Below are 14432 nucleotides of genomic sequence, written 5' to 3' on the forward strand. Positions count from 1 at the left end.
GGAAACAACCAGAGGAATCCAACCAATCGGCCTCCACGGCGCCTTGGGGTCCAGTCCCTCACCAGAACTCTGGGACCAGGTTCCCACGAGTCCTGCAGAGTCCTGCAGGTCAGTCTTAACAACAAAACCACTGATTATTAATTTAAACCCCAACAAACCCAAGACCTGAACCGCCAAGACCTGAACCCTCTAGACCTGAACCCTCTAGACCTGAACCACCAAGACCTGAACCCTCTAGACCTGAACCCTCCAGACCTGAACCCTCCAGACCTGAACCGCCAAGACCTGAACCCTCCAGACCTGAACCCTCTAGACCTGAACCCTCCAGACCTGAACCGCCAAGACCTGAACCCTCCAGACCTGAACCCTCCAGACCTGAACCACCAAGACCTGAACCCTCTAGACCTGGACCCTCTAGACCTGAACCCTCTAGACCTGAACCACCAAGACCTGAACCCTCTAGACCTGAACCCTCTAGCCCTGAACCCTCTAGACCTGAACCCTCTAGACCTGAACCCTCTAGACCTGAACCCTCCAGACCTGAACCGCCAAGACCTGAACCCTCCAGACCTGAACCCTCTAGGCCTGAACCCTCTAGACCTGAACCCTTTAGACCTGGACCCTCTAGACCTGAACCCTCTAGACCTGAACCCTCCAGACCTGAACCCTCTAGACCTGAACCCTCTAGACCTGAACCGCCAAGACCTGAACCGCCAAGACCTGAACTCTCTAGACCTGAACCCTCTAGACCTGAACACTCTAGACCTGAACCCGCCAGACCTGAACCCTCCAGACCTGAACCCTCTAGACCTGAACCCTCTAGACCTGAACCCTCCAGACCTGAACCCTCTAGACCTGAACCCTCTAGACCTGAACCCTCTAGACCTGAACCCTCCAGACCTTAACCCTCTAGACCTGAACCCTCCAGACCTTAACCCTTTAGACCTGAACCCTCTAGACCTGAACCCTCTAGACCTGAACCCTCTAGACCTGAACCCTCCAGACCTTAACCCTCTAGACCTGAACCCTTTAGACCTGAACCCTCCAGACCTTAACCCTCTAGACCTGAACCCTCCAGACCTTAACCCTTTAGACCTGAACCCTCTAGACCTGAACCCTCTAGACCTGAACCCTCTAGACCTGAACCCTCTAGACCTGAACCCTCCAGACCTGAACCCTCCAGACCTTAACCCTCTAGACCTGAACCCTCCAGACCTGAACCCTCCAGACCTGAACCCTCTAGACCTGAACCCTCTAGACCTGAACCCTGCAGACCTGAACCCTCCAGACCTTAACCCTCTAGACCTGAACCCTCTAGACCTGAACCCTTTAGACCTGAACCCTCTAGACCTGAACCCTCTAGACCTGAACCCTCCAGACCTTAACCCTCTAGACCTGAACCCTCTAGACCTGAACCCTCCAGACCTTAACCCTCTAGACCTGAACCCTCCAGACCTGAACCCTCTAGACCTGAACCCTCCAGACCTGAACCCTCTAGACCTGAACCCTCTAGACCTGAACCCTCCAGACCTTAACCCTCTAGACCTGAACCCTCCAGACCTGAACCCTCTAGACCTGAACCCTCTAGACCTGAACCCTGCAGACCTGAACCCTCCAGACCTTAACCCTCTAGACCTGAACCCTCTAGACCTGAACCCTTTAGACCTGAACCCTCTAGACCTGAACCCTCTAGACCTGAACCCTCCAGACCTTAACCCTCTAGACCTGAACCCTCTAGACCTGAACCCTCCAGACCTTAACCCTCTAGACCTGAACCCTCCAGACCTTAACCCTCTAGACCTGAACCCTCTAGACCTGAACCCTCCAGACCTTAACCCTCTAGACCTGAACCCTCTAGACCTGAACCCTTTAGACCTGAACCCTCTAGACCTGAACCCTCTAGACCTGAACCCTCCAGACCTTAACCCTCTAGACCTGAACCCTCTAGACCTGAACCGCCAAGACCTGAACCGCCAAGACCTGAACCGCCAAGACCTGAACCCTCCAGACCTGAACCCTCTAGACCTGAACCCTCAGACCTGAACTAGATTAGATGAACTCGTTATGTTTCATGTGTTCATAAAGAGATTCATGAGAGTCATGTGTTCATATATATCGTGAAATCATTATTAATAATAATAATTTGCAGCTTCCCGATGCACCAGAGGATGAGGAGCGAGTCACGTGGACGCGCGCAGAGCCGGCCACGCGCACGGCCTCCAGGAGCACAGCCATTGGACGCAGTTTGATGCCGCGCCGTAAAGCGGCTGCAGCTGTCGTGACGTAAACAGTTCACGGCACGCCGTGTTCCGCAGCGCGTGAGGGACAACATGCTGTACCTGGTGGGTCTGGGTCTCGGGGACGCGGACGACATCACGGTGAAGGGGCTGCGGGCCGTGCGGGGCTGCGCGCGGGTCTACCTGGAGGCCTACACCTCCGTGCTCACCGTGGGGAAGGAGGCGCTGGTGAGTCCGGGACCGGGACCAGAGACCGGGTTAGGACCCAGACCAGAGGCCGGGTTAGGACCCAGACCAGAGGCCGGGTTAGGACCCAGACCAGAGGCCGGGTTAGGACCCAGACCAGAGGCCGGGTTAGGACCCAGACCAGAGGCCGGGTTAGGACCCAGACCAGGGACTGAGACCAGGCTCCTCTGTTTAGGGTTTAAAGCAGCGGCCGAGACTTTAGACAAGTTCCTGTCTGTCATCACAGAGGAGACAGCATGTCTGTCTGTTAGCTGTCTGTCTGACTGTTAGTCTGTCTGTCTGTTAGCTGTCTGTCTGTCTGTCTGTTAGCTGTCTGTCTGTTAGTCTGTCTGTCTGTCTGTTAGCTGTCTGTCTGTTAGCTGTCTTTCTGTCTGTCTGTTAGCTGTCTGTCTGTCTGTCTGTTAGCTGTCTGTCTGTTAGTCTGTCTTTCTGTCTGTTAGCTGTCTGTCTGTCTGTTAGCTGTCTGTCTGTCTGTTAGCTGTCTTTCTGTCTGTTAGCTGTCTGTCTGTCTGTTAGCTGTCTGTCTGTCTGTTAGCTGTCTTTCTGTCTGTTAGCTGTCTGTCTGTCTGTTAGCTGTCTGTCTGTTAGCTGTCTTTCTGTCTGTTAGCTGTCTGTCTGTTAGCTGTCTGTCTGTCTGTTAGTCTGTCTTTCTGTCTGTTAGCTGTCTGTCTGTCTGTTAGCTGTCTGTCTGTCTGTCTGTTAGCTGTCTGTCTGTTAGCTGTCTTTCTGTCTGTTAGCTGCCTGTCTGTCTGTTAGCTGTCTGTCTGTTAGCTGTCTGTCTGTCTGTCTGTCTGTTAGCTGTCTGTCTGTTAGCTGTCTTTCTGTCTGTTAGCTGTCTGTCTGTCTGTTAGCTGTCTGTCTGTTAGCTGTCTGTCTGTCTGTTAGCTGTCTTTCTGTCTGTTAGCTGTCTGTATGTTAGCTGTCTGTCTGTTAGTCTGTCTGTCTGTCTGTTAGCTGTCTGTCTGTCTGTTAGCTGTCTGTCTGTCTGTCTGTTAGCTGTCTGTCTGTTAGCTGTCTGTTAGTTAGCTGTCTGTCTGTTAGCTGTCTGTCTGTCTGTTAGCTGTCTGTCTGTCTGTTAGCTGTCTATGTCTGTTTGCTGTCTGTCTGTCTGTTAGCTGTTAGTCTGTCTGTTAGCTGTCTGTTAGCTTTCTGTCTGTTAACTGTCTGTCTGTCTGTTAGCTGTCTGTCTGTCTGTTAGCTGTCTGTCTGTCTGTTAGCTGTCTGTGTGTATGTTAGCTGTCTGTCTGTCTGTTAGCTGTCTGTCTGTCTGTTAGCTGTCTGTCTGTTAGCTGTCTGTCTGTTAGCTGTCTGTCTGTCTGTTAGCTGTCTGTCTGTTAGCTGTCTGTCTGTTAGCTGTCTGTCTGTTAGCTGTCTGTCTGTCTGCTAGTCTGTCTGTCTGTTAGCTGTCTGTCTGTCTGTTAGCTGTCTGTCTGTCCGTTAGTCTGTCTTTCTGTCTGTTAGCTGTCTGTCTGTCTATTAGTCTGTCTTTCTGTCTGTTAGTCTGTCTTTCTGTCTGTTAGCTGTCTGTCTGTCTGTTAGCTGTCTGTCTGTTAGCTGTCTGTTAGTTAGCTGTCTGTTAGTTAGCTGTCTGTCTGTCTGTCTGTTAGCTGTCTGTCTGTTAGCTGTCTGTCTGTCTGTGTTAGCTGTCTATCTGTCTGTTAGCTGTCTGTCTGTTAGCTGTTAGTCTGTCTGTCTGTCTGTTAGCTGTCTGTCTGTCTGTTAGCTGTCTGTCTGTCTGTCTGTTAGCTGTCTGTCTGTCTGTTAGCTGTCTGTCTGTTAGCTGTCTGTCTGTCTGTCTGTTAGCTGTCTGTCTGTTAGCTGTCTGTCTGTCTGTCTGTCTGTCTGTTAGCTGTCTGTCTGTCTGCTAGTCTGTCTGTCTGTTAGCTGTCTGTCTGTTATCTGTCTGTCTGATAGCTGTCTGTATGTTAGCTGTCTGTCTGTTAGTTGTCTGTCTGTCTGCTAGTCTGTCTGTCTGTTAGCTGTCTGTCTGTTAGCTGTCTGTTAGCTGTCTGTTAGCTGTCTCTCTGTCTGTTAGCTGTCTGTCTGTCTGTTAGCTGTCTGTCTGTTAGCTGTCTGTCTGTCTGTTAGCTGTCTGTTAGCTGTCTGTCTGTCTGTTAGCTGTCTGTCTGCTAGTCTGTCTGTGTCTGTTGTCTGTCTGTCTGTCTGTTAGCTGTCTGTCTGTTAGTTGTCTGTCTATCTGTCTGTTAGTTGTCTGTCTGTCTGCTATCTGTTAGCTGTCTGTCTCTGTTTGTTGTTCTTGTGTTGTTGACCTGATCTCCCAGTTCTGTTTTCATAAACATGTAGCACAGTTAGCATAGCAAGCTAACCCTGAAAACCCTGAAACCCTTTATTAATATTACCCTACCCCTTTACAACCCTTTATTTAATATAACCCCTCAGCAGTGGTTTAGCAGCATGTTAGCTCTTTGAGCAGCATGTTAGCTCAGTTAGCAGCGTGTCAGCTACATTAGCAGCATGTTAGCTACATTAGCAGCGTGTTAGCTACATTAGCAGCGTGTCAGCTACATTAGCAGCGTGTTAGCTACATTAGCAGCGTGTTAGCTCTCTAAGCAGCGTGTCAGCTACATTAGCAGCGTGTCAGCTACATTAGCAGCGTGTTAGCTCTCTCAACAGCGTGTCAGCTACATTAGCAGCGTGTTAGCTACATTAGCAGCGTGTCAGCTACATTAGCAGCGTTTTAGCTACATTAGCAGTGTGTTAGCTCTCTAAGCAGCGTGTCAGCTACATTAGCAGCGTGTCAGCTACATTAGCAGCGTGTTAGCTACATTAGCAGTGTGTTAGCTCTCTAAGCAGCGTGTCAGCTACATTAGCAGCGTGTTAGCTACATTAGCAGCGTGTCAGCTACATTAGCAGCGTGTCAGCTACATTAGCAGCGTGTTAGCTCTCTCAGCAGCGTGGTAACTGTTGCCGTCCACAGGAGGAGTATTATGGGAAGGAGCTGATCCTGGCCGACAGAGATCTGGTGGAACAGGGAGCTGATGAGATCCTGAAGGATGCTGACGTCACCGACGTGGCGTTCCTAGTGGTGGGCGACCCTTTCGGGTGAGTCACGTTGTCCACGTATTGATCCCAGAGCTGCTGTGACCACAGAGCTTCTCTCTCAACATTCTCTGAGTTAATAACAGAGCGGCTGCTGCTGTGGGTTGAAACCCTGAGACTCTGTTGACATTAGTTCATGAGAATGTTGCTCTGCAGTTTAAGAAAGAAGCTGAAGACTGAAACGCTCCTTCTTAAACCTGGATTCACCTTCTCTGACCTCAGCATCTGAGCGTTACTCTATCTGCTATGTCAGTGGGATCCAGTCAATGTGATCTAGTCACAATGTCCTCATTCCTTCTCATGTCCAGACTCCAGCAGGTCCCCTCTCAGATCTCCTTTTCTTCATCATCATCACACTAGTTCAATCACACAGACTCAGTGGATCACATGTAGATCACATGTAGATCAGCACTTAACTTATTATCTGCAGCTGGCTAAAGTTTTGCTGTAATAATTCTATTATTGTTTTGTCAACAGTCAAAGATATTCAGACATTTACTTTCTCTAAAATGTCTCCTGCAGAGCCACCACCCACAGCGACCTGGTGCTGAGAGCAGTGCATGCTGGGATACCGTACAGAGTCATCCACAACGCCTCCATCATGACTGCAGTGGGCTGCTGTGGGCTGCAGGTACTTTAGTGATCGTTAACGTGATCAAAGGAATCCCATTTATTCTTTTATTTATTTATATATATCTTTCGTCTATTTCCTTTTCTCTGACGTTAAACTGAGTCCTTTGTTGTGTGGTTTCAGTAAGCAGGTCTGCCTGTGAGTCAAGACTCGGGGCATAGGCTCCTCGCCTGTGAGTCAAGACTCGGGGCCCATCCTGCTGTAGTCCCATCTGCTGATTAAAGCGATCATCAATAACTGACTGTCAGAGCAGCCAATCAGAGAGCAGGACCCAGCTGTCCACGCTCACTGATTAGCATAAATGCTAACGGAGGCTCCACTGGGAGGTCATTAATATGCTAATGAGCGCTCTGCTCCAGCACCCCCTGCTGGGTGCTTTGGTCACATGACCTGGAGGGAGAGTTCAGTTAAATCTAGACTACAGAGCAGCTGTGAAGTATTGATAACTTTATTTTATTTAATCTGTTCCACATCTGTGAAGTTGATCACAATCAGTTTATTACCACAAACATTTACCCTATTGTAAATATACGTGTGTGTAGCTGTATAACTTTGGGGAGACGGTGTCGTTGGTGTTCTGGACGGAGTCGTGGAAACCAGAGAGCTTCTATGACAAAATCTGTAAAAACAAAACAGCTGGACTTCATACACTCTGTCTGCTGGGTGAGAGACACACACACACACACACACACACACACACACACACTCACTCTTCTGTTTTAAAGAATACTTTATGAAGTAAATATTGATTCTACATAAATAAACATTATTTGTGTTTTCCCAGATATTAAAGTCAAAGAGCAGAGCATCGAGAACATGATGAGGTCAGAACCTGTTGACTGCTGTCGTTAGCCTGATGGTGTCGTGATGATGTCATGATGATGTCATCTCTAATGGCGTTTCAGAGGGAAGAAGATCTATGAGCCTCCGCGCTTCATGACAGTGAACCAGGCGGCGGATCAGCTGATCCAGATCATCCGCAGGAGGCGGGAGGAGGGGGCGGAGCTGGGTGAGTGACAGCTCTCCTCCGATTGGCCCGGTTGATAACCGTTAGCGCGCTAACAGGATTAGCGTCCCCTCCAGGTGTGACGGAGGACACTGTGTGCGTGGGCGTGGCCCGGCTCGGCGCCGACGACCAGGCGGTCCGCGCCGCCACGCTGGCTCAGCTGGCGTCATGTGACCTGGGTGGGCCGCTCCATTCGCTGCTCGTCACGGGCCGGCTCCACCCGCTGGAGGCGGAGCTGCTGCGGACGCACGCGGAACCAAGCGCACCGCTGCAGCTGGAGCAGCAGTGAGGTCATCGAAAACGTGTGTGATGTCATTGTAAAGTGTGTGATGTCATCAATAAAGATGGAGCGCTCCAACCAGAGAAACAGATTTTATTACAGTTGAAAAAAGACAGAACCTGCTCACATGGTTTGGTCACATGGTTTTGGTCACATGGCACGTTAAAAATCAGAGTGACATCAGAGTCTGGTCCCGGTGGGTTGGGGAGGGCTGATTCATGAAGGCACTTACCCAGAATGCTTTGCTCCTGTCTACAAAGAGGAGGGGGGGGTCGTCACGGACGATAAGTTTACCCCATAAAGGAGGAGGAGGAAGAGGGGTCCGGTCCTCTCTGCCTCCCCCCCTCCTGGTCTTAGTGTCCTGCAGTGACTCAGAGGTCACCAGCAGACTGAAGCTGAACCTGATTGGTCCCAGCTGTGCAAAGGGGGAGGAGCTTCTACATGGCGGCTGTATCGATCTGAACGTAGAGCTGTCGAACGCCAGCCTGCAGAGACGAGACAGTTAGTACAAGTACATGCTGCTATAGTTAAAACATCATTGACAAACATCTCAGTTCGTACACATAAGACGCGCCGCGGGGTACCTGAACGCACCCCGTGAAGACTCGGTGCGTTCAGGTACCCATGTGAGGACATGGTGCGTTCAGGTACCCATGTGAGGACATGGTGCGTTCAGGTACCTGCGTGAAGACGTGGTGCGTCTGGCTGAGGATCCAGCGGCGGTCGGCGTCGGGGGCCACCAGCAGCTTTAAGGTTCCGATGTAAACGTCCGTACACAGAGTCCAGAAATGAGGATCCTGCAGGTTGTAAACTCCTTGCAGCTGCTGCACCTGAACGCAACACAAGAAACCAGGAATTAGACTCGTCCCTTATGACATCACTCCCGTGTCATGCAGCCAACAACGAATCCGAGACGAAGACACGCCCTCTGGGTCGTGTTCTGAAGGGGCGGTGCCTGAACTCACCCTCTGGTAACACTCCGGCAGGGCGAGGTCCAGTGAAGGAGGCGTTCGCTGCATCAGGATCCCGATGGACTCTTTGAGTAACGGCACCACGCTGAGGGTCAAAGAGCACAGACTGAGCATGTGGGAATTTTATTTATATATATATATATATATATATATATATATATATATATATATATATATATATATATATATATATATATATTATAATAATATGTAGTACTACCGGTAAGTCTATTTTAATAATACCGGTACTTCTAGTACTATTTCAATAGTACTAGAAGTTCTGCTAGTTTTGACCAACTGCTACTTTCCAGAACTGAACATGAGACTCTGCAGTGCAGCTCAGATACTTTTTTCCAGCTGCAGTGCTGTGATTCCTGCGGTCAGTGAAGGCCTCTCAGCTGACCACAGCTGTGCTGACTGGTTACATCAAACCACATCAGCACACGTCACCGCCGGGGCTTCTGGGAAATCTGACCGCTGCATTTACATCCAGAGGACGCTGGACTCCAGTCCGGCTCTGCGCTGGTGGTTTGGACCATTTGAGCCCATTAACTCCTAATTACACTCTTTAGGAGGAACCCGCCGGGTCCTTTTGGAGCAGAAGCCTGAGAGAACCCAGCACTGCAGCGGAGAACAGAGAACGTTTACAAACGTAGCCTTTGTGGTGTGTCCAAGGGAGCTGCGTCTTCTTAAAACTGCACGGTTTTAATGTCAAATGAACAAAGCCACTTAATTCTCACAATTTCTATGTTTGGTTATTTCTCAGAAAGACAGTCAGTGTTCATTAAAGAGGTTCTGGTGACATTGAGGAAGTTCTAAAGGTTCCCCAGGAGGTTCCAAACAGTCTGCTGGTTTTTGAAGAGGTTATTATGCTATTTGAATGAGGTCTTACAGGAAGTTATATTGTTCTTTGAGGAGGTTCTAGATTTATTTTGAGGGGTTATATTTGTCATTTTAGAAGGTTCTAGTAGTCACAGAAACGGTTACATGGGTTCAAAACGGTTCTAGTGGTCACTGAACAAGTTCAATATGTTCTAGTGGTCACTGAAGAAGGTCAATATGTTCTAGTGGTCACTAAAGAAGGTCAATAGGTTCTAGTGGTCAGTAAAGAAGGTCAATATGTTCTAGTGGTCACTAAAGAAGGTCACAAGGTTCTAGTGGTCACTAAAGAAGTTCATAAGGTTCTAGTGGTCACTGAACAAGTTCACAAGGTTCTAGTGGTCACTGAAGAAGGTCACAAGGTTCTAGTGGTCACTGAACAAGTTCAATAGGTTCTAGTGGTCACTGAAGAAGTTCAATAGGTTCTAGTGGTCACTGAAGAAGTTCAATAGGTTCTAGTGGTCACTGAAGAAGGTCAATATGTTCTAGTGGTCACTGGAGAAGTTCAATAGGTTCTAGTGGTCACTGGAGAAGTTCAATAGGTTCTAGTGGTCACTGAAGAAGGTCACAAGGTTCTAGTGGTCACTGAACAAGTTCAATAGGTTCTAGTGGTCACTGAACAAGTTCAATAGGTTCTAGTGGTCACTGAAGAAGGTCAATATGTTCTAGTGGTCACTGAAGAAGGTCAATATGTTCTAGTGGTCACTGAAGAAGGTCACAAGGTTCTAGTGGTCACTGAACAAGTTCAATAGGTTCTAGTGGTCACTGAACAAGTTCAATAGGTTCTAGTGGTCACTGAAGAAGGTCAATATGTTCCAGTGGTCACTGGAGAAGTTCAATATGTTCTAGTGGTCACTGAAGAAGGTCAATATGTTCTAGTGGTCACTGAACAAGTTCAATAGGTTCTAGTGGTCACTGAAGAAGGTCAATATGTTCTAGTGGTCACTGGAGAAGTTCAATAGGTTCTAGTGGTCACTGGAGAAGTTCAATAGGTTCTAGTGGTCACTGAAGAAGGTCACAAGGTTCTAGTGGTCACTGAACAAGTTCAATAGGTTCTAGTGGTCACTGAACAAGTTCAATAGGTTCTAGTGGTCACTGAAGAAGGTCAATATGTTCTAGTGGTCACTGAAGAAGGTCAATATGTTCTAGTGGTCACTGAAGAAGGTCAATATGTTCCAGTGGTCACTGGAGAAGTTCAATATGTTCTAGTGGTCACTGAAGAAGGTCAATATGTTCTAGTGGTCACTGAAGAAGGTCAATATGTTCCAGTGGTCACTGGAGAAGTTCAATAGGTTCTAATGGTCACTGAAGAAGGTCAATATGTTCTAGTGGTCACTGAAGAAGGTCACAAGGTTCTAGTGGTCACTGAAGAAGGTCACAAGGTTCTAGTGGTCACTGAACAAGTTCAATAGGTTCTAGTGGTCACTGAAGAAGTTCAATAGGTTCTAGTGGTCACTGAAGACGTTCACAAGGTTCTAGTAGTCACTGAAGACGTTCACAAGGTTCTAGTGGTCACTGAACAAGTTCAATAGGTTCTAGTGGTCACTGAACAAGTTCAATAGGTTCTAGTGGTCACTGAACAAGTTCAATAGGTTCTAGTGGTCACTAAAGAAGTTCAATATGTTCTAGTGGTCACTGAAGAAGTTCAATATGTTCTAGTGGTCACTGAAGAAGTTCAATAGGTTCTAGTGGTCACTAAAGAAGTTCAATAGGTTCTAGTGGTCTCTGAAGAAGTTCAATAGGTTCTAGTGGTCACTGAAGAAGTTCAATAGGTTCTAGTGGTCACTGAAGAAGTTCAATATGTTCTAGTGGTCACTGAAGAAGGTCACAAGGTTCTAGTGGTCACTGAACAAGTTCACAAGGTTCTAGTGGTCACTGAAGAAGGTCACAAGGTTCTAGTGGTCACTGAACAAGTTCAATAGGTTCTAGTGGTCACTGAAGAAGGTCAATATGTTCTAGTGGTTACTGAAGAAGTTCACAAGGTTCTAGTGGTCACTGAACAAGTTCACAAGGTTCTAGTGGTCACTGAAGAAGGTCACAAGGTTCTAGTGGTCACTGAACAAGTTCAATAGGTTCTAGTGGTCACTGAAGAAGGTCAATAGGTTCTAGTGGTCACTGAAGAAGGTCAATAGGTTCTAATGGTCACTAAAGAAGTTCATAAGGTTCTAGTGGTCACTGAACAAGTTCAATAGGTTCTAGTGGTTACTGAACAAGTTCAATAGGTTCTAGTGGTCACTGAAGAAGGTCACAAGGTTCTAGTGGTCACTGAACAAGTTCTAGTGGTCACTGAACAAGTTCAATAGGTTCTAGTGGTTACTGAACAAGTTCAATAGGTTCTACTGGTCACTGAAGAAGGTCAATAGGTTCTAATGGTCACTGAACAAGTTCAATAGGTTCTAGTGGTCACTGAACAAGTTCAATAGGTTCTAGTGGTCACTAAAGAAGTTCAATAGGTTCTAGTGGTCACTAAAGAAGTTCAATATGTTCTAGTGGTCACTGGAGAAGGTCATTAGGTTCTAGTGGTCACTGAACAAGTTCATTATGTTCTAGTGGTCACTGAAGAAGGTCAATATGTTCTAGTGGTCACTGAAGAAGGTCAATATGTTCTAATGGTCACTAAAGAAGTTCATAAGGTTCTAGTGGTCACTAAAGAAGTTCAATAGGTTCTAGTGGTTACTGAACAAGTTCAATAGGTTCTAGTGGTCACTGAAGAAGGTCACAAGGTTCTAGTGGTCACTGAACAAGTTCAATAGGTTCGAGTGGTCACTGAAGAAGGTCACAAGGTTCTAGAGGTCACTGAACAAGTTCAATAGGTTCTAGTGGTCACTGAAGAAGGTCAATATGTTCTAATGGTCACTAAAGAAGTTCATAAGGTTCTAGTGGTCACTGAACAAGTTTAATAGGTTCTAGTGGTCACTAAAGAAGTTCAATAGGTTCTAGTGGTCACTGAAGAAGGTCAATATGTTCTAGTGGTCACTGAAGAAGTTCAATATGTTCTAGTGGTCACTGAAGAAGGTCAATATGTTATAATGGTCACTAAAGAAGTTCATAAGGTTCTAGTGGTTAGTGAACAAGTTCACAAGGTTCTAGTGGTCACTGAAGAAGTTCAATAGGTTCTAGTGGTCACTAAAGAAGTTCAATATGTTCTAGTGGTCACTGGAGAAGGTCATTAGGTTCTAGTGGTCACTGAACAAGTTCATTATGTTCTAGTGGTCACTGAAGAAGGTCAATATGTTCTAGTGGTCACTGAAGAAGGTCAATATGTTCTAATGGTCACTAAAGAAGTTCATAAGGTTCTAGTGGTCACTAAAGAAGTTCAATAGGTTCAAGTGGTTACTGAACAAGTTCAATAGGTTCTAGTGGTCACTGAAGAAGGTCACAAGGTTCTAGTGGTCACTGAACAAGTTCAATAGGTTCGAGTGGTCACTGAAGAAGGTCAATATGTTCTAATGGTCACTAAAGAAGTTCATAAGGTTCTAGTGGTCACTGAACAAGTTCAATAGGTTCTAGTGGTCACTAAAGAAGTTCAATAGGTTCTAGTGGTCACTGAACAAGTTCACAAGGTTCTAGTGGTCACTGAAGAAGGTCACAAGGTTCTAGTGGTCACTGAACAAGTTCAATAGGTTCTAGTGGTCACTGAAGAAGGTCACAAGGTTCTAGTGGTCACTGAACAAGTTCAATAGGTTCTAGTGGTCACTGAAGAAGGTCAATATGTTCTAGTGGTCACTGAAGAAGGTCAATATGTTCTAGTGGTCACTGAAGAAGGTCAATATGTTCTAGTGGTCACTGAAGAAGGTCAATATGTTCTAGTGGTCACTGAAGAAGGTCAATATGTTATAATGGTCACTAAAGAAGTTCATAAGGTTCTAGTGGTTAGTGAACAAGTTCACAAGGTTCTAGTGGTCACTGAAGAAGTTCAATAGGTTCTAGTGGTCACTGAAGAAGGTCAATATGTTCTAGTGGTCACTGAAGAAGGTCAATATGTTCTAGTGGTCACTAAAGAAGGTCAATATGTTCTAATGGTCACTAAAGAAGTTCAATAGGTTCTAGTGGTCACTAAAGAAGTTCAATAGGTTCTAGTGGTCACTAAAGAAGTTCAATAGGTTCTAGTGCAGAACTTCTACTGCAGCGGTGTGGAGGTGCTCACCTGACGCCGATGAGCAGGGAGATGAGCATGGAGCAGATGGGGTCAGCGATCATGAGGTCATATCTCTGCATCAGCAGAGCGGAGATGATCACACCCACACTGCCCAGAGTGTCAGCGATGATGTGCAGCAGGACGCCTGCAAAACACACACACACACACACTTAGTTAGTTAGTTCTGGCTCAGGTCTATCGTTAGGGCTGGCTCAGGTCTATAGTTAGGGCTGGCTCAGGTCTATCGTTAGGGCTGGCTCAGGTCTATCGTTAGGGCTGGCTCAGGTCTATCGTTAGGGCTGGCTCAGGTCTATCGTTAGGGCTGGCTCAGGTCTATCGTTAGGGCTGGCTCAGGTCTATATGTTGGTGTTCTTCATGTGAGCTTAAGACAAACGGTCACATGTTCATGGCTTTAAACTTGACAGAATGCTTCAGCTCCTTCAGTGAGTTCTTTGTGAAATAAAAGGCCTGTGGAGAACCACGGTGCTCCTGCTGGTCTGATCAGAGACGGTGTGGTGGCGCCCCCTAGTGGTCACTGCTGCTCTCTTCCATCATATTTGTGATGATCCTTAAACCTTATTGTATATATGTATCGTCCATCACAAACTCAGTACTCTTATTGCCGTGTACACGAGTACATGTATGTTTTATATATTTGTTCACGTTCTAAACTGAATCGCCATCGGTTGCAGAACATAAAGTGGTGGATCTTAAAATGAGTCATTGATTGTTCATTGAGTGTTTCTGATGAAGTAATGGATCCGTGATCAGCTCACCCTGCAGGATCTGTTTGCTGGCTCCTTTCCCCGGAGTGCGCAGCTCGTCTGCAACAACAAACACTTTGCCTTTTAAATCATTCAATTCAAGGAAGACATTGATGATGACGTCATGTTTCAGTGAAAACTCACCGTGACAGTGTGGTTCATCGTGTCCGTGTCCATCATGACTGTGTCCGTGTCCCTCGTGTCCATCATGACTGTGTCC

At 47.0% G+C, this 14432-nt stretch overlaps 2 protein-coding genes across 2 annotated transcripts in view; one reads left to right on the forward strand and one right to left on the reverse strand.

The window, feature by feature from the left end:
* Nucleotides 1–2325: 2325 nt before the first annotated feature.
* dph5 (diphthamide biosynthesis 5) lies at nt 2326–7865 on the forward strand. Its single transcript, XM_079221083.1, has 7 exons — nt 2326–2465; nt 5422–5546; nt 6066–6174; nt 6717–6837; nt 6959–6998; nt 7080–7183; nt 7258–7865. Exons 1-7 carry the CDS (start codon nt 2331–2333, stop codon nt 7467–7469), a joined length of 846 nt encoding a protein of 281 aa, XP_079077209.1. The 5' UTR covers nt 2326–2330; the 3' UTR covers nt 7470–7865.
* The window catches only part of slc30a7 (solute carrier family 30 member 7), an 8826-nt gene continuing 1932 nt past the window's right edge, over nt 7539–14432 (reverse strand). Inside the window, exons 6-11 of the mRNA XM_079221082.1 lie at nt 14357–14432; nt 14225–14272; nt 13458–13593; nt 8426–8516; nt 8141–8290; nt 7539–7945 (exon numbers count right to left, since the gene is read on the reverse strand). The exon at nt 14357–14432 is cut by the window's right edge and continues 164 nt beyond it. Coding sequence (XP_079077208.1) covers nt 7898–7945; nt 8141–8290; nt 8426–8516; nt 13458–13593; nt 14225–14272; nt 14357–14432 — 549 coding nt within the window. The 3' untranslated portion in view covers nt 7539–7897. The remainder of the gene's footprint in view (nt 7946–8140; nt 8291–8425; nt 8517–13457; nt 13594–14224; nt 14273–14356) is intronic.

The sequence above is a fragment of the Taurulus bubalis genome (genome assembly GCF_910589615.1).
Source record: "Taurulus bubalis genome assembly, chromosome: 7".
NCBI classification, from domain to species: Eukaryota; Metazoa; Chordata; class Actinopteri; order Perciformes; family Cottidae; genus Taurulus; species Taurulus bubalis.

Coding starts and splice junctions, on each gene's coding strand:
- dph5 (XM_079221083.1), top strand. CDS start 2,331: ATGCTGTACCTGGTGGGTCTGGGTCTCGGGGACGCGGACGACATCACG. Junction 5,547..6,065: donor GTGGTGGGCGACCCTTTCGG/GTGAGTCACGTT, acceptor TGTCTCCTGCAG/AGCCACCACCCACAGCGACC. Junction 6,838..6,958: donor TCATACACTCTGTCTGCTGG/GTGAGAGACACA, acceptor GTGTTTTCCCAG/ATATTAAAGTCAAAGAGCAG.